Source organism: Ambystoma mexicanum, chromosome 8 (assembly GCF_040938575.1).
Source record: "Ambystoma mexicanum isolate Mex_15411 chromosome 8, UKY_AmexF1_1, whole genome shotgun sequence".
In the NCBI taxonomy this organism is placed as follows: domain Eukaryota; kingdom Metazoa; phylum Chordata; class Amphibia; order Caudata; family Ambystomatidae; genus Ambystoma; species Ambystoma mexicanum.
This window is the reverse complement of record NC_090929.1, coordinates 353,689,944-353,713,714: the sequence shown is the minus strand read 5'-3', so window position 1 is coordinate 353,713,714 and position 23,771 is coordinate 353,689,944. Positions and strand designations below refer to the sequence as shown.

At 46.9% G+C, this 23,771-nt stretch overlaps 1 protein-coding gene across 3 annotated transcripts in view; it reads right to left on the bottom strand.

Moving 5' to 3' along the window:
- The window catches only part of LRSAM1 (leucine rich repeat and sterile alpha motif containing 1), a 3,131,994-nt gene that overhangs the window by 82,026 nt on the left and 3,026,197 nt on the right, over positions 1 to 23,771 (bottom strand). For all 3 annotated transcript variants that reach the window (XM_069609805.1, XM_069609807.1, XM_069609806.1), the window contains one exon: positions 22,412 to 22,563. In XM_069609805.1, the coding sequence (XP_069465906.1) occupies positions 22,412 to 22,563 (152 nt within the window). The remainder of the gene's footprint in view (positions 1 to 22,411; positions 22,564 to 23,771) is intronic.

Below are 23,771 nucleotides of genomic sequence, written 5' to 3'. Positions count from 1 at the left end.
CAAAAGGCTAACATGGTTGAGTTCACTCAAGACCAGCTAGTTCTAGTTATGATCCCAACAAGGCAGAGGGCCTTGCAAGATAAATGGATGGGACCCTTCAAGGTTGTGGGTAAACTTGGAGAGGTGAACTATCTGGTGGACTTGGGCAATCCCAAGGAGGCTCCTAGAGTCTTCCACACCAACCGACTAAAGGCGTATGTCTCCAGACCTGAAGTAAGAGCCTTGCTTCTAGCTTCAACAGAAGAGGAAGAAGAGAGCGAAGCTCTACCTGATCTCCTCAGAGGCTTACCCTTGGACGAAAAGATTGAAGGAGTAAATCTCTCTTCAAATCTGACACCTGAGCAACAAGAAGAGTGCAAAGCCATGTTAAATCAGTTTGTCTCTCTGTTCTCACTTTCACCAGGCTTGAACCCTTGGGGACAGCATGATATACTCACTGGTGACTGTCTGCCAGTCAAAAGCAGAGGATATAGGATGTCAGAAAATGTAAGGACCCACATCAAAGGGGAGGTCAAGAAGATGCTTGATCTTGGGGTAATAGAGCCCTCTACTAGCCCATGGTCTAGCCCAGTTGTGTTAGTACCAAAGGCAGGATCCAAAGAATTGAGATTCTGCGTGGACTATAGAGCCCTTAATGCAGTCACCAAGACTGATGCCCACCCTTTGCCAAGGACAGATTAGTTGGTGGATAGACTTGGTTCAGCCAAGTTCCTCAGCACATTTGACCTTACGTCAGGCTATTGGCAAATAGCCCTGACAGACCATGCCAAGGAGAAAACTGCATTTTCTACCCCAGTTGGCTTATACCAATTTAAGGTTATGCCTTTTGGATTGAAGAATGCACCTGCTACATTCCAAAGAATGGTGAATCAGGTTCTGAATGGGATGGAGGACTTCTGCATGGCATACTTGGATTACATTGCAGTATTCAGCCAATCCTGGGAAGAACATGTGAACCACTTAGGGTATGTTTTGCAGGCTCTTGGACAGGCCAATCTGACCATAAAGGCAAGTAAATGCCAAATTGGTCAGAGTAAGGTGGTCTACCTTGGGCATGAGATAGGAGGTGGAGAAATAAGGCCTTTCCTCAGTAAGATTGAAGCTGTGCAAAATTGGACAACACCTACTACTCGAACCCAGGTGAGAGCCTTCCTAGGCCTCACTGAGTATTACAGGAATTTCATTGAGAACTATGAGACCATAGCTTCTCCACTGTGATCTCCTCTCAAAAATTCCCTAAGAGGGTCAAATGGAATGAGGCATGCAATCAGGCCTTTGAAAACCTGAAGACAGCTCTTTGCCAAGCACCAGTATTGAGAGCTCCTGACTATCACCAAACTTTCTTTGTGCAGACAGATGCTTCTAATGTCGGTATAGCTGCAGTCCGTAACCAACTGGATGAGAAGGGTTATAGCCTCGAACATACCACCGGTTTATTTATTTAATATTAATTCACCGGTTGGTATTTTTTGCCAGAACTCGATTCAAAAATGGCGTTTGTGTTCTCTTCTGTGACTCCAACCCAAGTCGAGCCCTTTGTTCCACTTTTTGGCGGGCTTCTCCACAGAAGCCTCCAAAAGTGGTGCCACTCTGTCTGGCTACCACAGGGGATGTGGGAGGGGGTTTAGGCACCCTGGACTGAGTTGCCTTGGCAACTCAAGTCGCACTCTTGTGCGATTGGCCCAAGTGGTGAGCCGGCCGGCTCACCACTTAGCATGTTTGATTGACAGCTAGGCTGAATGAATGGGGGTTTGCTGCATAAAAGCAGGGCTTTGGGGACTTGAACTTCGGAAGTCGCCACAGGACCTAAGAATCCAAGGAGGGAGAAGCTGAGCCGACCTGCAACGACGACACCACCGATGGAGCCCTGCTGAACCGTCTCACCACTTTTCCCCGACGACAGAGTAGATCTCCAGTCCGGAGAGTCTTCTTCCTTTGACTGGTGGGGATAACCAGTTTTGCCTTCTTTTCACCTTCCTGGAGCATCTTGTGGCCGGCTTGCCCGTGCCAAGCACCCCGGCAACCGGAACACCACGGTTTACCACAACCGCGAAGAGAAGGGTAGTACCTTTTAACCGAAGAACTCAGCGGTTGGTTTCTTCCCTGGCAGTGCAACGACCTTCATCTTTCCTCAACGGCGAGACCTCCTCTTCCTCTGGATGAAACACCGACTTGCACCCGCTGCCAGGAACAACTGCCCCCGCTGGAGCTTCCTTCACACTTAAGGTACTGTGTCCCGCCTGGCTTCCCTTGCGACAGATCGTTCGGGGTGACAGTAAAGCCTCGACTTTCTAACCTGGGCTGGCCTGGGACAACCTAACTAACTTTTCCTGACTATAATTTCATCCTTTGTGCGCGAACTACCTACAAGACTCTTTGGGCATAACCCCACTGTGTGAACCTGATCCCCTTCTGTTTGCTCTCTCCAAGAGAGTGGGCCTTGCAATTGACTTCCTTGCTCTCCAGTAGAACTCTGCCTATCCTGCCTTACTGTGGTTCTTTTAAAAGTATTGAAATTTGTGTGCTTCCATCACCCTGCCTTTTTCCCTCCATTTTTAATAACTTATTAGAGTGCCATCTTATGTTAAGCACTCACCTATGTCTGAAAATAAGTGGTGTTTCTCACTAAGACTTGTCTAATAAGTAATTAGGGTTGTATATATATAATAGTGATTGTGTGCTGAATTTACTTTTCTCTTTATGCTAGTGTAATTCACAAGTGTGTCTTTAAATAAATAATTATATACTTTTACACCAAAGCTCTGGACAGTGTTTGCTTGTGCTACTGTATCTCTGTACCTATTGTGTATACTCTATATACTGCCTAACTCTTCTTGAGGGAAGTCGGACTGCTCAGCCACAGCTACCAAGTGAATCTGTGTGGTACAGACTGCTACCAAGTGGGTTTACTGCCTAACACCTGTAGTCTTAAATCTCTTGCAGTGGTCCCTAAGGGAACTGCACAGGTTTCTGCCTAACACTCTCCCGCGTGGATAACCAAGGCAGGGAGGAGCAATTGCCACAGTGGTACTGTCTTTGGCTCCTACAACAAAGCGGCATCAGAAAAGACAGTGCAGCCGGTGAGTCAGAGAGACTGAAACCCAACCGGCTTGTGTTTGGAACCAAGGTTGCAAGCGGCAACTTTGTAAAAAGAGAAAACAGAGTGTGAGGCGTTGGTGATGAGCGACGCAAGTATAATTGGAAACAAAGAAGTAATTGAACTTTATGATTGAACTTCGAGAGAAAAGATACAATGTACAGAGTGGTCCGGCACCACATGGGCGTTCATTCGAAGGTCTCTGTTAGGTATCCAACCGATGCCGAGTGTGAGAAAAGGAATACTGAGTTCAAATAGGCCATGCAACGGGTCTTGCTAAATACTGTGCACATTTGAAAGTCTTCGATAGTTTAAAGTACATTTCAATTGGTCTGAGCCTGGCTGAGGGAGACTAATTGACCGAAAGAAAGGGATCTGAACCCGGGTCGGGGGATCCAGTGTGAACAGTGAGGCACCCGTGAAAGAACTCTCGGACGTTAGTGAACAAAGGGATCCGAGTCCGGCTGAGGGGGGGATCCAGGTGATCTGAGCCCAAAAGAGGGGGATTGGATGTTTTGGAAGGGATCTGAGCCCAGCTGCGGCGTTATACAGGGTAGAAAAGATTGTTTACGTGTTTTGTGTACACCAGGCCCTCGGAGTCAAGAGACTTGCAAAAGCAAAGAGACTTGGACACAGGAGGTCCTGAACTGTAAAAGTAGAACTGTATCCTCGTGCCGTAGAAGCCAATGTGTGTGCTTGGCTCGAGTGAACTGCCTTTCCCCGTGCTGTAAACGTGGGGAAGGGAGGCCAAGGGTCCAATTATCCTGACTTATCATTTTGTGAACACTTTTCTTTTTCATGAACTTCACCCCCACGTTATTTGTAAATTAGTAGTAAGGATTGACAATAGTTTTTTTTTAGTAATGACCCTTTTATGTTTATGTGTAGGACTGCATTATTTATTATTTGATGGTCGTAGCATGCTCCCATCTTTAGGTTTAGATAGGCGTTTATCTCACCCTTGTGAAGTTCAATAAACACCATTGAACTGTGGTCACTTGTGTCTGTCTTACTGTTGATACCATGCCTTCCTTACATAGTAACAGTCTTGCATCTGACTCGACGTCGAGGGGGGGACCCCAATGTGGGCACTTGATGCCTCTGCCGAAGTTTTTGGTGCAGAGGCAACCTTTGTTTTGGTCGAAGACATTAGATTTATTTGTCCTCTTTTTTCACTGGACGAACTGAGCACGGTCAGTGCTGTAACCGCCGACAGTGTTGATGCCGGAACCAAATTCGCTGTGGCTTTTTAAAAATGTGCATCATTTGAGTCTTAAATTCCTCCAATTTCCCCCTTCTAAATCCCCTTAGAAGGGTAGAACACACCTCTTTCACCCAACGAATTGGAGTCAAGCCCGAGTCTGCGTTTCTTCTTTTTATCAGAGAACGAGAAGGAAGAGTGATGGGAGTGCAACAGTTTCTTAGATTTTTTATGAGTACCTACTCTGCTGGTCTTTTTTCTCAGGAGTAGAACCCTTGACATCTGGACCTAAGGACTTAGTAACCAATCTAGCTAGCGACTTTGATGGAGGCCTCCCGAGCACTTTTCAAACTTTGGGTTCATCAACTTACAGGAACCACATTGCACAGTGTTGTGTTCCACTCCCAGGTACCATAGACCCATTTTGTGTGGTTCTGTGAGGGACATCTTCAAGTGACAGTCCCTGCAGCATTTGAATCCCTAAGGCTTGGGCCATGACATTCTGTCACTGTTGTAATTGAAAAGATTTTGAGCTGTATTTCGAACAGCGTGCTGATCATGTGGAAAAAAGGAACTGAGGTAAGGAGACATAGTAACCGACATGACATGTATTACTTACCGTAAAAGCGTTTCTGATGGTTGTATCTGCTTAGATTAACATGCTGTGCATATGGTCCGACATCCAGTGGTAACCGCATCTTGTCTTTCGAGAATCGAAAGGGGACAGCGACATGGGCGTGCCTGTAACACTATCCCTACGTGACGTGTAGTGTACCCAAGATCCCTTGCGCGTCGAGGACCCACCGATTGTATTTTTTCTGCCAAGAGGGAGCCTTATGGCTATCGTGAGTGAGTACAGAAAAGAGAGAGAAAGTGGTAAAACGTCTATGTTCCTTCCATCCGAGCGGGGAGGAAGGGTGGGCGCATGTGAATCTAAGCAGATACAACCATCAGAAATGCTTTTCCGGTAAGTAATGCATGTCTTCTGATGTTTGTTAATCTGCTTAGAATCACATGCTGTGCATAGACTAGCGAGCAGTACCTGGATTTGGAGGTGGGTTGTGAGAAGGAATAGTAGTGAAAAGATGTCTTAGTACTGCCTGTCCCACCTGAGAATCAGACCTAGAATGAGTGTCTAGGCAATAGTGTTTGTAAAGGTGTGTACAGAAATCCAGGTTGCCGCTTTGCAAACAGATTCAAGGGGAACATTTGCAATGAATGCTATGGACGCCCCAGTGCCTCGAGTGGAATGTGCTCTAGGCTTGAAGGGCAACTCTCTTTTAGCAAGAGTGTAGCAGAGTGTAATGCATTTGACAATCCATCTAGACATAGTGGATTTGGAGACTGCGTCTTTCTAAGTGGTCGAGTTCTTCCCATGACAGCTCTGCGTACATCCAGTGTGTGCAGGGTTCTTTCTCCCATGCTTGAAGGATTTTGAAAGAACGTTGGTAGTTCTATTGACTGGTTCACATGGAACTTGGAAATGAATTTAGGCGCAAACCTATGGTGAGTGCGCAGAACCACCTTATCTTTGTGAACTGTTACAAAGGAATCTAGGATCGACAGCGCTTGTAGTTCACTTACCCTCCTAATGGATGTAATAGCTATCAAAAAAGCAGTCTTACAGGTGAGGTCTTTAAGACTTGCCTTGTGTTTAGGTCCCATCCGGGAACTGGGTTAGAAATGGGAGGGTGAATTATCTTCACTCCCTCCATGAAAGCTTTAATAACTGGTATCTTCCACCATGACACTTTCTGTTGTGCTGAAAGCACAGCTAGGTGCACCTTTATGGAGTTAAAGACCAGGACTAAGTCAAGTAAATGTGTTAGGTATAAAACAATGTGTGTGGGAGAGCAGTTAATCGGGTTAATGCTCTTTGAGTTGCACCAGATGACAAACCGTTTCCATTTACTGGAATAGCAGTATCTGGTGTTCGGTTTTCTTGCCTCCCTGAGAATGTCCATACGCTTGAGGGAGTTGCAGATGTCCAAACTCTATGTCCTCAGGAGCCGGGCCGCTAAGTTCAATGTCTGCGGGCATGGGTGAAGCGTCTCCCGTCTGTCTTGCGACAACATGTTGTACGGGCAAGGCAGTTTGACTGGAGTAGACAGGGACATCTCCATCAGATGAGCGAACCAGGGTTAGCAGGCCCACATGGGGGCCACCAGTATCATCGTGACTGGTTCCTGGTGCATCTTGTGCACGATCTTGTTGAGAAGGGGCGTCGGGGGGGGTGGGGGGGGGGGAAAGCGTAGACAAATTTCCCTGACCATGTTATCCAGAGTCCGTTCCCCTTGGAACGGTTCTGGGGTTACCTGGAGGCGTAATCTTGGCATTGAGCGTTCTCCAGAGTTGCAAACAGATCTATCTCTGGGAAGCCCCATTCTGCAAAAACGTTGGAGATGATGTCTCTGTGTAATCGCTATTCGTAATCCCTGGGCTACAGAAAGTCTCTGCTGAGTACGTCTGCCAGAAGATTGAGTTCCCTTGGAACATGTTGTGATAACAGGAACATGTTGCGTTTGAGAGCCCACTTCCAAATGTTCTGGGACAGTTTGGACAGCCTGGAAAATGGGTGACCCCTTGTTTGTTCAGCTAGTACATGGCTGTGGTGCTGTCTGTGAAGATCAGGATTGTCTTCCCCTGCAGTTGTGTCTGGAAAGCTTTTAGCGCTTTGAACACTGCCAACAATTCCAACAGGTTTATGTGGTTGGATGTGCTGCTGCCACCGCTAGTACTTTTGTAAATACCCTTGGTGCAGATGCTATGCCGAAGGGTAGTACTTTGAACTGATAATGCTTGTCTTGTATCATAAATCTGAGGTATTTTCTGTGCGCTGGCAACATTGAAATATGAAAGTATGCATCTTTCATGTCCCGTGTTGCCATGTAATCTCCCTGTGATAGCAGTGGAAATACTTCCTGCAGAGTGACCATGCAGAACTTTTGTGGCTTTACAAATTTGTTTGCTGGGCGCAGATCTAAAACAGGGCGCATGGTTAGATCCTTTTTGGGTACAAGGAAGTACACTGAATAAATACCTTCTTTTACCTGTGACAGAGGTACGATTTCTATGGCTCCTTTCTCCTGTAGTGTCTCGACTTCCTGAAGAAGAATGCGAAGATGATCTGGTGTCAGTCGTCTAGCTCGTGGAGGTCTGAATGGTGGGGACCGTTGGACTCTATACAGTACCCGTGGCCCACAGTCTTTAGCACCCACTGGTCTGTAGTTATTCCCTCCCATGCCTGAAGAAACGATGTTGGCCGGCCCCCAACCGGGGAGGCAAGGGAGGGGACCCGAATCTTTGGGTCATTTCGAACCTGAGTGTCATGATCTCTGCTTCCAAAAGGTCAGGGTTTTCCCAACTCCCTTGGAAGCAGATCCATAACCCAGGTTCCGAGTGCCAACCAGTCCCAATTGGGACCTTTTGGACCCAGTCCTGGCGCCAGTGGCACCAGGCTCATAAATATGCCCAGTCCCAGCGCTGGAAGCGCCGGGCTCATAATGCTTGGGTGGACTTACCTTCAGCAGACCATGCTGCTTACTTGCCTGCCAGTTGAGCCTCTGATCCTCTTCTGTTTGGAACTACTTTTCCTGTTGGGTGGGGCTGGAGCCACTCCCTAGATTCAGAACACTGGAACTCTTCTGGAAGGCAGGAACTCTTTTCTTACCAGGAACTCTTTTCTTACTTAGGCGTGGCTGTGGAAGGAGACACCTAAGCACTACAGGAGGCTATTTAAACCACACCCGGTGGATGAATCTTGCTTTGCGTTATTCTGCAACCTCTGCAGCAGAACGCTCATCGTGTCTTCTGCATCCGGTCCTGGGCCTAAGGAAAAAGGCTTACCATCCTGAATCCAGTCTTCAGCAACACCTATAAAGACAAGAAAGAACAGGTTAGCATTCCGGCATCTGAAAGGCAAAGGCTTACCATCCTGAATCCAGTCTTCAGCAACACCTATAAAGACAAGAAAGAACAGGTTAGCATTCCGGCATCTGAAAGGCAAAGGCTTACCTACTCTTCGGCGCTGCATCCCGCATCTGAAAGACAAAACAAGGTGCGTTTAAAGACATTGGGGAACTTTAATACTCACGTGCCATGACTCCTTTCCACATCTAATCCAGTGGGTATTCCGGCACCCTGCAGCCGCTCCGAACTCGTACCTGCAAAATAAAAAGACAGTTAGAGCGCATAGTGAAGCAGGCAACAAGCGCTTACTTACGTGCTTCCAGGCGCTTCTATTCATCACACGGGCTCCATCTTCAACTCACTTCAGCCCGTCATCCGCCATTGCCGGCACCCTGCAAAACAAGAGACATCATTACTAAAGACTTTAAAGACATTTGAATGACTCGAAACTTACAGTTCGTGCAGTAAACGACGGACAGCAGTCCTCTGAAGTCAAGAGGCCTGCGCTACCTATCCAGTGAAGAAACTGGTTACAGCACCCTGCCCCGAGGCAGATGGAGAGCTCGGCATTCACTTACCTAAGGTGAGAGCGTTAACCTTTGGGGGTCTACAGGAGAGGAGAAGAGGAAAGAGATAGGGACACCCCAATAACCCCAGTTCATTAACCCCATATTTTCTATCTGCAGACATCTTACTCTACACGTCAGGCATACAGTGCACAGAGGTCCAGCCCAAAGAGCCAACCGGGTGCTACACATCACCTTTGAAGATACGGTAGTCGCCCAGTCAAGACCGGCGCCTCTGCGAGAATCAGGTGAGCGTTACAGAACGCAAAGCCGACCGCAAAACTCTCGCCCAGGCGCTATGGAAACCTCGGATACTGACCCCCCTAGCCCGGTTACTTGGGGAACTAAGGGCAGAAGTGCATGCAGCTCGTCAGGAAACGAATGCTCTAAGAAGGGAACTAATTATTTCCAAGGAGAGAACAGACAATCTTGCTAGACAAGTGCTACAGTCACAAGCCGGACAGACCCCGTTACCCGCATCAGGGGCAAATCTTCCTTCAACATCCTCTATGAATCCAGTGCAGATCAACCTACCTGGGAATGTACCTCTGGCTCCGCCCGAACGATTTTCTGGTGACCCAAAGAGGTTTGCAGTATTTATCAATCAGTGCCGGTTGCACTTCTTATGCCGGCCAGCAGCCTTTCCAACTGATCAAGCAAAAGTAGCTTTTGTACTTTCATACCTTAGTGGCAATGCGGCAGACTGGTCCATCCCTCTAGTTAATCAAGATGATCCGGTTCTCCATGATTTTCAAGCCTTTCAGCTTAGTATGGAGAAACTGTTCGCAAGACATTCACAGAGGCAGGCCTTGGACAATGAGCTTCTTTCATTGCGACAGGGTAATCAAGACCTTTTGGCTTATATTGCATCTTTCAATAGGCTAATAGTGGAAACTCAATGGCCTGAGGACAAAAGGATTACGCTGTTTTATAGAGGTCTACGTGGAGAGCTCAAAGACGTTTTAGCCCAAGTAGTGAATCCCCCACAAGACTGTTCGGATTATATAGACTTGGTCGTTCAAATAGATCACAGGCTGCAGAACAGGAAGGCCGATCGTTCCAAGTTTGATGCTTGAGTATTTTCCAAACCGCCAACTCCTTCCAAAGGAGTAGACTCCGGGGAACCCATGCAAATAGGGGGTCTGAAAGGTCCTCTAACACAAAGGGAGCGGGAAAGGAGGAAACAGTTGCAATTATGCCTATATTGCGGAAACTCAGGACACTTTCTTCGAGACTGTCCGGTGAAACCTGCCAAGAAGGCAGTAGGAGCTGCAGTTACCAAAGTTACAAACTCTGAGCAGGGAAACGACCTCGCCCGACAAGAATAGAGGTCCTCTTGCCGAGCGTGAAAACCAGTTCCGTGACCTCGCATTTCGTGATACCTATGGTCCTCATTAGCCCTGATAATCCGGATCGATTACATGCAATTGAAGCTTACGTCGACAGCGGTGCCATCGGCAATTATGTGGATCATGAAATGGTTTTGAGGATGAATCTAACTCTTTGTCCCAAGGCTGTAAAGGACGTCATTACTACGGTGGATGGAACGGAGATAGCCTCCGGGCCAGTAACGCATACCACTCAAGAGGTGACGCTAGTAAGTCAAGATGGACACCATGAGAAGATCGTGTTCGATGTGATCAAGGCCCCTCAGTTTCAGATTATTCTAGGAATACCTTGGTTAGAGAAACACAATCCTCTGATCGATTGGCGAGCAAGAACGGTCCAGTTTCCAGAATGTGTCTCTACTTGTCACCCTCCACCTGGTGTTGCACTGGCCGCAATTTCTTCAGAGACTCCCCAGTTACCTCCCGAATACCTAGAATACCAAGATGTTTTCCGGAAGGATCAGGCTAACTCTCTACCTCCTCATAGGTCTTATGACTGCCAGATAGACCTGATACCTGGATCTACTCCTCCTTGTAGTAGAATTTATGCCCTCACCGAGCCTGAGAACCTTCACCTTCGACAATACCTGGATCAATACCTGGCAAATGGGTTTATTCGTCCTTCCAAGTCCCCTGCTTCTTCAGCTTTGTTCTTCGTTCCAAAAAAGGAAGGAGAGCTTAGAACTTGTATCGATTATCGCTCCCTGAACCAGATCACCGTTAAGAATAGATATCCGTTACCTTTGATCCCTGAACTCCTGGACCAAGTCAGAAAAGCATGCATATATACAAAGCTGGATCTTAGAGGAGCTTACCACTTGGTACGAGTAAAAGAGGGCGATGAATGGAAGACGGCCTTCCGCACCAAGTATGGGCTATTTGAATATCAGGTCATGCCCTTCGGACTTTGCAATGCCCCGGCCGCCTTTCAATATTTTATGAACGATGTCCTCAGAGAGCTCATAGATGTATGTGTTGTTGTTTACATTGACGACATCCTCGTTTATTCTTCATCGGAATCTGAACATCGGAAACACGTGAAAATGGTCCTCGAAAGATTGCGTCAACACAAACTTTTCGCTAAGTTGGAAAAATGTGTTTTCAACGTGACTGAAGTTGAATTCTTGGGATTCATATTATCACCTGGCGGAGTGCGTATGGATTCAAAGAAGGTCGATGCAGTTCTCAAATGGCCATCACCATCCTCCGTAAAAGGTGTGCAAAGCATGTTAGGCTTCGCTAACTTTTACCGCAGGTTTATCCCCGAATTCTCTCGAATAGTCCAGCCCATCACTGCCTTGTTAAAGAAAAACAAACGTTTTGAATGGTCTACCGAGGCGGAACAAGCTTTCCAGGATTTGAAGACTAAATTTATCTCTGCACCAATCTTAAAACACCCTCGCCCCGAACTCCCCTACATCGTGGAAACTGATGCTTCAAGCCTTGCCATGGGGGCAGTTCTATCACAAAAGGACCCGGTAACCAATCAGTTGCATCCCGTGGCATTTTGGTCCCGCAAATTCTCGCCTCCTGAAATCAATTACACGATTACTGACAAGGAACTTCTGGCTATCAAGTCTGCCTTTAAGGCTTGGCGGCATTATCTGCTGGGGGCCCGACACACCGTTACTGTGATTACGGATCACCGAAACCTGCAATATTTGAAGACCGCAAAAGCCCAATCCTCTAGACAACTCCGTTGGGCATTATTCTTTGCCGAGTTTGACTTCATAATTACCTATCGACCTGGTACAAAGAACGGTAAAGCCGATGCCCTTTCTCGGATGGGAGTGGAAGAACACTTGGTCAACCCTAAACCTGTACCAATCATTCCCGAACAAAGAATTCTGGGTGTAATCGCCACAGAATCCATAGAGGAAGTTAAGGATAAAGCCAGGCAACTTGTAACTCCAGCAGACATACAGAATTGGCATCTGCAGGGAAAGGACTTTGCAGTAAAGGACAACTTATTGTATTTCCAAGAACGATTATACCTACCCAGCACAGATTTACAGAAAAAAGTAATCTCTTGTTATCACGACTCTTTAATGGAAGGTCATCCCGGTATAGCCAAGACCTCAGAAAAGATCAAGCGCTACTTCTGGTGGCCGTCTTGGAAAAAAGATATCAGAGACTTTATAATGTCATGTGGAGTATGCGCCCAAAACAAGAGTCAAAAGGAAAGACCAGCAGGCCTCTTACGCCCTATTGACATCCCACCTCGCCCTTGGCATACGCTTTCTATGGACTTCATCACCGATCTACCTCCATGCTCCGGATACAATACGATTCTAGTAATCGTGGACTTATTCTCCAAGATGGCGCATTTCATTCCGCTCAAAGGCTTGCCGACAGCAGCAACTCTGGCCCGAGAATTTCTCGAAAACATCGTCCGCCTGCACGGTTTTCCTTCGGTTCTAATTTTGGACCGAGGTAGTCAATTTATTTCTCATTTTTGGCGAAGTTGCTGTCGGTCGGCTCAAATTGATGTGAGACTATCGACCAGTCACCACCCTCAGACCGACGGACAAACCGAGAGGACCAATCAAACTCTGGAACAGTATTTACGCTGCATGCTGCAACAAACTGAAAAAACTTGGAAAGATATCCTTTGGATAGCCGAGTATGCCTACAATAACTCTGTCCATTCGGGAACTGGGAAAACCCCGTTTTTTCTTTTGTACGGCAGTCACCCTCGAACCTCGGAGTTGGATCCCCTCCAAGATCTTGAAACACCAGCAGTAGACTACCTGCATTCTACAATCACCCAAGCCTTTAAGGAAGCTGTTTCTCACCTTCAAAGGGCTAAAGAACAATACAAGAAAGGAGCAGATCAACATCGGAAGGAAGCCCCTCACTATCAAGTAGGGGATCAAGTCTGGTTATCCACCAAATATCTACCTCTAAAAGGGCCACGCACATTCAACCCAAGATACCTTGGTCCCTATTCCATCACTACCATAGTAAACCCAGTAGCGGTCAAGTTGGACTTGCCCCCGCACATGAAGATACATCCGGTCTTCCACGTCTCTCTATTAAAACCCGTGCAACCTCAAACCCGACTAACCAAATCTCCAAAACCTATCCTAGTGGATGGAGAACTCGAGTTTGAAGTCAAAAGCATTCTGGACTCCAAGATCTCCAAATCTAAACTATTCTACCTAATTGACTGGAAAGGCTACGGCCCCCAAGAGAGATCCTGGGAACCTGCTGAATATGTCCACGCTCCTCGCCTAATCAAAAGATTTCACCGAACATTTCCTGACAAGCCAAAACCCCCGGAGAAGCCCGGTTTGGGAGGGGCCTTGAGGGGGGGTACTGTCATGATCTCTGCTTCCAAAAGGTCAGGGTTTTCCCAACTCCCTTGGAAGCAGATCCATAACCCAGGTTCCGAGTGCCAACCAGTCCCAATTGGGACCTTTTGGACCCAGTCCTGGCGCCAGTGGCACCAGGCTCATAAATATGCCCAGTCCCAGCGCTGGAAGCGCCGGGCTCATAATGCTTGGGTGGACTTACCTTCAGCAGACCATGCTGCTTACTTGCCTGCCAGTTGAGCCTCTGATCCTCTTCTGTTTGGAACTACTTTTCCTGTTGGGTGGGGCTGGAGCCACTCCCTAGATTCAGAACACTGGAACTCTTCTGGAAGGCAGGAACTCTTTTCTTACCAGGAACTCTTTTCTTACTTAGGCGTGGCTGTGGAAGGAGACACCTAAGCACTACAGGAGGCTATTTAAACCACACCCGGTGGATGAATCTTGCTTTGCGTTATTCTGCAACCTCTGCAGCAGAACGCTCATCGTGTCTTCTGCATCTGGTCCTGGGCCTAAGGAAAAAGGCTTACCATCCTGAATCCAGTCTTCAGCAACACCTATAAAGACAAGAAAGAACAGGTTAGCATTCCGGCATCTGAAAGGCAAAGGCTTACCATCCTGAATCCAGTCTTCAGCAACACCTATAAAGACAAGAAAGAACAGGTTAGCATTCCGGCATCTGAAAGGCAAAGGCTTACCTACTCTTCGGCGCTGCATCCCGCATCTGAAAGACAAAACAAGGTGCGTTTAAAGACATTGGGGAACTTTAATACTCACGTGCCATGACTCCTTTCCACATCTAATACAGTGGGTATTCCGGCACCCTGCAGCCGCTCCGAACTCGTACCTGCAAAATAAAAAGACAGTTAGAGCGCATAGTGAAGCAGGCAACAAGCGCTTACTTACGTGCTTCCAGGCGCTTCTATTCATCACACGGGCTCCATCTTCAACTCACTTCAGCCCGTCATCCGCCATTGCCGGCACCCTGCAAAACAAGAGACATCATTACTAAAAACTTTAAAGACATTTGAATGACTCGAAACTTACCGTTCGTGCAGTAAACGACGGACAGCAGTCCTCTGAAGTCAAGAGGCCTGCGCTACCTATCCAGTGAAGAAACTGGTTACAGCACCCTGCCCCGAGGCAGATGGAGAGCTCGGCATTCACTTACCTAAGGTGAGAGCGTTAACCTTTGGGGGTCTACAGGAGAGGAGAAGAGGAAAGAGATAGGGACACCCCAATAACCCCAGTTCATTAACCCCATATTTTCTATCTGCAGACATCTTACTCTACACGTCAGGCATACAGTGCACAGAGGTCCAGCCCAAAGAGCCAACCGGGTGCTACACATCACCTTTGAAGATACGGTAGTCGCCCAGTCAAGACCGGCGCCTCTGCGAGAATCAGGTGAGCGTTACACTGAGGCCGGGGAGCCTCTGGGGGTAGAGTTCCAGCCTCTTCCTTTGCTACAACGCTGACCCCTTTGGGGATACAGGGTGGTGTATCCGCTATTTCCCTGTGTAGACTTCCAATTGTTTTCCGAGGAATATTGCTGTTGAGGGAAGCGTTGGCCACGAAAAAGCCCCTTTGGACTGTGGGATGTCGCAACCCACTCATCTGAGCCCTGCAACAGTACTGTGCATTGCTGGCAGCAGAAACATCAGAATGGCCACTGGAAAGCATGCTGCTTGCCAGAGATCACCAGAAAATGCGCAGTGAAAACCAAAAAAATAGGCTGCCACCCACTTTTGCCTATATTAGTGAGCACAGGAGATCACTGCCAAAAACCACCATTGGGCTACCCACACATTATCCTGAAACCATTTGGAAATAGCAATACTGATTGCCAAAAGCAACCCAGAGCTGTTTGGGAATTCATTTTCTTGATTGTCAAAAAATGTGCTAAAATCATGGCACACAAATCGCCAAAAAGATCCAACCTTCTTGTTGGGTGTTCCACATTATTCTACTGCAGGAATCCACATCAATACAATGTCAGCAAGAATCATATGCTATCAAGTAAAATCCCCTTTTGAAAGATATTGATGTAAAGACAGCTGTCAAAAATGGGTGTAGTACCGTTGCTCACCTATACCAGAAAGCTGGCATTTTAAACCATTTCTTTGTGAAAGTTAAACATGGAACACCAAACTATGCCAAGGAATACTTGCCATCAGCAGCCTAAGGAGTAGAGACAATTTAAAACTATATTCTGAAATGACTTGAAGGAAGCAATTGTTTAATGATTGTATTAAAAATGTGGGTTATATTGTAAGAAAAAGACAAATTGTAGACATTGGTTGCAGAGTTAAAATGTGTTCCCACACTGGGATCAAACAGAGTCCACACCTCCCCCCTGGACAAAAGAAGCTTCCTTCTGTCCCTGGGAATCCTTCACACCTGGGGCCTTCCCAGCAACAGGAGAGGATGTTGCTTGGACATGTTGATTAAAAGGGAGGAGATGTCCCCTGCTGGCAGGAAAAAGAGAATGGATTCTTGCAGCTGAATAGAATATGCTGATTTGGGTGTGCCTGGTCAAACAACTGCTCTGGGAGGGACAGGCCATGTGACCATCTGACTCACCAAGCTCAGGGGGCGGACCAGAATGAGATGTCAATTCAATTGAGAGCAAATATATGTTTTATAAAATTGGAATTTACCAAGTGTTCCAAGCTGACAAAAATGTACAACTTTGAGATTCTTAAAATGACAAATCCACCCACAATTTAAGACTAAGCTGGACGCTGTGGGGTGTTCTGAGACCAAACCCTGGGATTTATTAATATTGTAGATAGAGTGTTTATGCTAGAAACGTAATAATTTACAGTAATATGCTCAGAAAGGGTGTGTATGTCTGTGAAAAATTTGGTGCAGAACCAATATTGGGAAATTCACCAAAAACGAAAATAAGTCGTCATTTCTGAACCCAAGCTCGTAGGAACATGGGGCTTGAACGAGACCTGCCTTAATTCATCGGTGAAGTGTATATGTAGTATGAACAACTTGTGTATCTGGGAAACATGTTTGTATGAAAAATTGATTTTCTAAGTAAAAGCAAAGGGTAATTTCTTCAATAGATTGTAAAACACAGCATCACTCCGACTCATTCTGACACGCTAATCCTTTCTCCAGTCAGGTCACAGGGAATCCTCTAACCTATCAAATCCTTAGGGGGTTGGGCATGTAGAATCAGCCTTCCCACCCACTTAGAAAACACATAAAAAGAGACTGCTTAGGACAGGCAAGGACACACTCACTTTTCCACTTCAACCGATTCCCGTGAAGCACTCTGCCGGACCAGATCCAGACAATCTCCAGACTCCAGACAGATCCAGAGACCAGACTCTAGAACCAAGCTCCAGAATCCAGAATCCAGAACTTTGAAGCAAAGGCCTAATTCACAAGCTGAATCCTTCTCAGCAGGCCTCATAACTTTAGCAACCTGATTTTCACATTCAACAGCCGGGCTGAGCTGTTCTATTCTAGCCAAGAACCCTGTTCTAGGACCGAGGTCCAGCCCCAGAAAGCAGTGCTGTATCCAGAACCCGTCAGACCCCGACCAGAGGCCGTGCTGTGAGTAGAACCTGTGCCTGAGACCGTCTGGTGGCGAGTGAAGTCCAAACCTGACCAGATTGGTGACGAGGCCCATTTCCATTCCATTCCATTCCAAAACTAGGAGTGAGTATCTATTCTAGAACTGTACAGAATCAATCTCTTAGTTTAAAGTAATCCTCTTCCATTCATTTCAACCTCTCCAGAACTGCATTTAGAGTTTTGTGTCCATCCTGTGATTCCAAATCTGTAAAGCGCTTCTGTCATTTCTGAAACCTTGACTTTATTTCTGAAAATGTACCTTCACAAAAACGTCCGTATCTTTTGATCCGCATGTCCTAGAAGCGAAATCCTCAGCGTTCCAACAAACCTAAAACGACATTCCAATTCCTTATAGTCTTTCCGTAATCGCGATTTACGCACGCGGAAAAAGTGCAGCGAATTGCAATGTAGCTCAATTTCACCACCTGTTAAAATAGCTGCTACTTGCTTTCGACTGCTTAGATTTGTTTCCAACCTGATAATCATTCATGAATCATTGCTAGTGTTGACCTGAACTAATCTAAAGTAACTATCACTCATCCTGAATCTCTTTAGTGAATTAAAATCAATTTAGCATATTTTTCCATCCATTGCAATCACATTCCAAAGCGTTTTGACCTGTGTTTTAAAATCATTCCTGTGTCTCTCTAAGCTTGCTGGGGGGAACTGGAATCGAACTGCATTCTTGATTGTATCTGAGGGGAACTGGAATCGAACTGCATTCTTGATTGTATCCCTGAAACCTGTGTGCCCTCATTTCCATCTCTTCATATTGCATGGGGGGGGAGTGAGTAGTCACCGGTGAAAAAGTGACCATATTTATCTTTTGTTTAAATCATATCAAGTTTATTTCTGTGTTGCATTCTTTCCCATTATTGCATTTCCTTGAATTACATAAATTATTCTCTGCTACAGTATCTTCCATATTCATACTCCTAAGTGATTAAAGAGTGTCAATTTTGTAATATTACCCATTGTTGATTACCGTCCATATTCATAAGTGTGCTATTCAAATATTATTTTATTCATAAAAGTGTGATATATATATTTTGTTTAATTCTTCAAATAAATTTAATTTGAAAAACAAACCTACTTCTTGGCTCAGTGAGGTCAGGGGGATTCAAAGAGAGGGGCGTTATATAAGGGTTCATCATCCAGATTTAAGAACTTTGACATAAAAAAATATATAAATAAGGGCTTCCATTGGGCATCCCAGACTAGGCATTGTCTTAGTTGGAGTGCTGAATTGAAGTCACTTACAGGACCCAGATCCTCGTCTTGTAGAGTGTCTTTGTGTAATTTGGTCCAGTGTTTTTAGGGTGTCATGCTCCTTTTTTGCGGTCTCGAGGGCCTCATCGACCGCCTTCCCAGGTTGGATTCTTCCACGGGTTTATCAGTGACGCTTGCGTCTCTGGCTTGAATCCAGAGTTCCGTAGCCACACAGGTCTCTTCAGGAGTGCGCCCTGAGCCAGGGATCGACCATCCGTTTCTGCAGAATCCAAAGTATTCTTAAGAATGCTCTAGTTCACCTGTCTGCCCTCAGTGACAGTGGTGAGGAGACGAGTACGTAGGGGTTCGGGAACCTCCTGTATGCCTTCCTGTAGTAAGGCCCACTGGGCATTGGCGTAGCTGGCCAACAAGGTTGTGTTGTTGGCAATGCACGTTGAGAACTCTGCTGCGACCGTGATCCTTTTCCCAAGGGTGTAGAGTCATTTACCTTCCTTATCAGGGGGTGCCTCGCCGGTTGACAAAGGGACCCCTGCGCTCTTTCGTGTAGTAGTCACCACCAGGGAGTCTGGGATGGAATGACCTCTGATATACAGAGGGTGTGATGGAGAAGGACGAATGAGTTTTTCTATTCGTGGGTTGACACCTCTTGTGAGAGCAGGTGTTGATAAGGAGGGTGCCAGACGTTCCTAAATTGAATTGAGGAGAGGAATAGCCTGGCTGGCTGGCGGTTTCTCCTTGAGGATGTCCTCCACGAAGTCCGCTTCGGGGACCGCTTCATCTGTAGCAATCTTAAAGTTTAAAGTAATCAGCTGCTTTACGCAACATTACGTTAAAAGTCAATTGATCATCCACTGGCGAGGGTTGTTGCTTAGTGGGGGTGGACTGGGGAGAATCCATAGACAAGGCATCAGGATCTTGAAGATCCGGGGCTGCCATGGTTGAGGGTCACCCACATCTGGGTTTTCCTCCCAGCCCTCTATGTGATCCTGCATGTCCTCAGGGTTGATTAATTCCTCAGGAATGTCATCCTCAGTTAGGTCGTAGTTGTACATATCCTCTTCTAAAGAGGGGTTAAAAAGCCTTGGAAATTTAGTTTTGGGGTCCACAGGGCTCTCATCCCTTGGCCTCCTTGGTGTGGGTTGTTCTGAACGGGAAACAAACCTGTCCAGCTTTTCCATGCAGTTCTCAAACTTCTCTCAAGTCCAAACAGAGGACCTAGAATGGTCTAGAGGTGGAAAAGGGTCTTGAACGCGTTCATCCGTTGAAAAGCATCGAGATTTTTGTCTCATCGTCGAGGACAGCCCTTCTTCACCCTCGAAGAACTCCTCTTGAGGTACCGACAGAGGTGAGACGTCTCTGTGCTTCTCTTTAGACTTATGGGTGGGATTCCGGTACCCCCTTAGGCCAACCCATGGACCTCGGTGGATCCTTGGCCTTTTCCATAGGCCGCGGAGTATCCCCAGCCTGCCACTTCTGAGGATCGGTGGCCACAACCCTAGCTAAACTGTCGGCGACGACCTCCGCAGATGGGAGCCGCGTAGCTTCAGCCAGCGATTGTGAGGGGGTCCTCTTCAGCGGTGCCGGAGCTTTGTCCTCAGCGACTGCCTTCTTCGGCAGTGCTGGGTCCTTGTCTTCTGCGACTGCCTTCTTCAGGGGAACCGGAACCCTATTGTTGCCGTGCGCCTTCTTGCGATGCGTCTCGATGGAACCTGATATGTTAGGGGTAGCGTCCTTTGTTTTCGATGGCCCGGTCGCTAGGCGCATATGCGGCTGCGGCGAGGGCTGCCGTTCCCGACGGTCGGCAGTTGCCGCCGGAGCTTCCGGTGTACCCGTTGGCGCGGAAGTCTTCTTCGACGTAGCCGAAGATTGACTTGGGGTTGTGTGCTTTGTGCTGTGTACATGTTCGACTTTGTCGCCGCAGTGTGACGACCCCATAGAAGTGCCTAAGCCATGGTCACATTCGGTGGCTGCGGCAGCGGGAGAAAATTCAGCCTTCGACATATCGTAGGCCGCCCACGTCTTGACTCTACGTTCCTTTAATGTCTTAGGACGGAGGAGTTTACAAGCCGCACATCCTTCTTCGTTGTGATCGAGGGGCAAGCACCGGTTACACCGTCTGTGCTTATCTTTCCAAGGGAATTTGCTCTTACACAGAGGGCAAAACCTAAATGGAGTCCACTCCATAGCTGAGGATGGGTAGAGCGACGAAGACCGAAAGGGAAAGAGGAAGAAAAGGGAAAGGCATTCTCAGTTTGTAACGAAATGTCCACCCCGACCCCACTCTCCCTACTGTATAGGCCGGCGGAGGCCCGGCCACGTGGCCGTTAGTGCCGACTGGATCCCCGTCCGTGGAGTTCTGAAGGTCTTTGGCAGAGGTCTGTAACAGCCGTCGAAATAAGGGACGGATAGGGTGATTTGATTATTTTATATAATTATTCGACCAAAGGTCGATGGGACAATAAGCAAAGTCTTTGACGAGCTCTGCATCAAGGCGACCAGTATGCTGGGCGGAAAAAAACAATCTGAGGGACCTCGATGCGTGAGGGATCTTGGGTACACTACACGTCATGTCGGGATAGTGTTACAGGCATGCCCATGTCGGCGTCCCCTTTCGATTCCCGAAAGACAAGATGCAATACTCTGCGGTTACCACTGGATGTCGGACCATATGCACAGCATGTGATTCTAAGCAGATTAACAAACATCAGAAAAGTAGGATCGCTGACATGACATCCAGAGTCTAGGAGTGGCATGGTCGAGGCATGAGGTTCAGGAGCCGACATTGAGCTGCACTGTGCCTGCTATAGACATTTTCAGAGCAGCTGACGCTGAGGGGATAATTATTAAAATGAGGAATCTGTTGGAGAATGCAATCCATTTTAATCCCCTCTATTGAAGATTTCTCACATCTTGGACATGAACGCTCCCGAGGGGAGCATACACGAGAGGATCTCTGATGCCGTTGGCACCGAACAGTGCTGACGACGCTGAGGTGTAGGGGGCCGGCACAGGGACAGATTCTCGCCCACAAGGGCCCGGGATGAGACCTTAGCCTTGCGATTGCAGCCCTTCACAGGATTGCTTCTGGCTTGCTCAAGCATGGGGGCTCTGAAGGTGCAGCAAAGATTTCAGGCATCTTTAAATTGAAAGCATGAGGATTGGATGGGAAATGGTACCTGTGGAGCTGCTTCAGTTGGAGTCCATGGAGTGGTGACGCCTCTTCTTCGAAGAGGAAGAAGAGTGGTGCAGAGGGAAATTGCTTGGTGAATGTGACCTCTTGCGGTGCGTCGTCTTCTTTTGGGCTGGGGACTGGTCTTCTGACCTCTGCTTTGCGTGCTGTGACCTTGAACAACATATCATATCAACTTTTCCTTGTGGAAAAAAGTTGAAGAGTTTTGCTGCCTGTTCTCAGAAAGACTTTGGATGCATTGACTGACACAACCCACAGTTTTTGGGGGTCGTGCTTCTCCATCAAACAGTAAAGACAGATCATGTAGGTGTCAAAAACTGACATCTGCCAACCAGTCCGCACAAGGCTTCATGGGAGTAGGTATTTTCACAAAACTCACACAGAGTGCGAGTAAAAAAGAAGCAGAGGTCTTGGGGTGCAGCGACTCCATAAATACTGGCTCCTAGAGGTGATGTCCAGTTGGGGGGTGCTTAGATGTGTCAGCCAGAGCTGGCACGGAGCTGCACAATGCCCCCAAGTGGTGGAAAACTTTCTGAATATCAGCTACAATGGAGGTCGAATATCAGATGAGAATCCGTGGGAGGAAGGATTCCATGAAATGTTGGTTTCAAAACACGCACCAAAATGGATTGTTTTCTCACTTTCTGATGCTCTCTGCTATAGCGATACAGTGAATGGTGTCAGTTAAGACTGCTTTACTGGATTGGAGTGCATCTACTAATACTACGGTTATTATAGGTAATAAAGGCATCGCAGTGGAAAAAGTGTAACACAAAGTAACATGGAAGAGGAAGTAGGTTCAAACAAGATTATGCCTCAGCCATTGGGACATAACATTAATGATTGCAATACCTTAAGTCAAGATTTCTGTGAGATGTATACTTTTTAAATTGGGTATATGGATACATATTCTCAAAATACTTACCACATGCTCCATGCAAACCACACACTCTGAATTTCTTTCTTCCGCTTGTGCCGGTGGAGTGGCAGGAGAAACAGGGCTCAGATTTTCAGCAGGTAAGACATCCAGTTCTGGTGCACTGGGAGTTGATACTCCAGCAGCCTCTGACATCTCAACTGGTAGCAAGAAGAAAGTAGTTACCAAATTGCATCACAGGGAAAACATCCGACACCAAACACTTGATAATAATGATAATAATTAAGGAACACAATGATGACAAATGCCACATCAAAGATTGCACGCGCCTGACATGTCTAGCAAAGGTGGCTGAATAAGCTAGGCAAATCAATAACCCTTGCATTAGAGAAGAGTTGCATGACGAGATGAGTGATACACATGAATGCCCACACTACTTAAAGATCACATGTACATGCTACGGCTAACATATAAAATATAACCAATCTCCTTTACCTTCATCTAATCTTACAGTGGCCTTCTCAGCAGGTGGGGGTGGGGTGCAATGAGGAGGCCCAACCAATGAGGAGGCTCGGAACAAGGGGATTTCCAGCACACTCAGAAGATCACACGAGTTGCAATGTGAGATCATATGAGCAGAAGTTGAATTCAGCTTTCCATATGCTATCAGTACTACATGTATAGTAATCTTAAACTGAGCACTTGGTACTCTGTGTGTCCGCACATGGTACAGACATACAGATATACCACATAAGGTGATATACATCAGAAGTGCAAAAAGCCACCCACAGCTGTGCCCCTTGGGGCCCTGTGGGACGTGAGGCAATGACACCTTTCTGTGCCTCACACCGCTTTCTGCGTTCAATAACTATATACAATGAAGATACTCCCACCGCGCATGTATAATCACATTGACGCAAGCTATTAGCTATGCTGAAACAGAAGGCAAAGGAACGAATACTGTGCATGCGCGAGGGTATAGTGTTACGATAGGTAAGAACTTGCGTATCCAATCTTTATTATTATTTTTACTTCATTTATATGGACACCAGCGGATTGAGACCACTTAATAAATATAGACAGACCGCTGTAACGACATGATTCCTGTGAATTCGGGTCAGACTGTCGCTAACGTGCATGCGTTCGTTGCCAGGATACCAGAGTAAACCATTATATTAGCAATCAGTGAACTGTCCGGCGGCTCTTTAGAGCGTCGTGCGTTGGCTATGTTTAAGACATAACTAAGGTAAGCACAACTTTACTACCATATGGGCGCACGTTATTATTCAGCAATAAGGATGTACTGTTTATGTTAAAGGAACACAAATAGTGACAACAGCTATCACGCATCTTGTGTTTTCACAGAGCGTGATTCCCTAAGTATACAAGCACGGAGAAGACTCGCAGG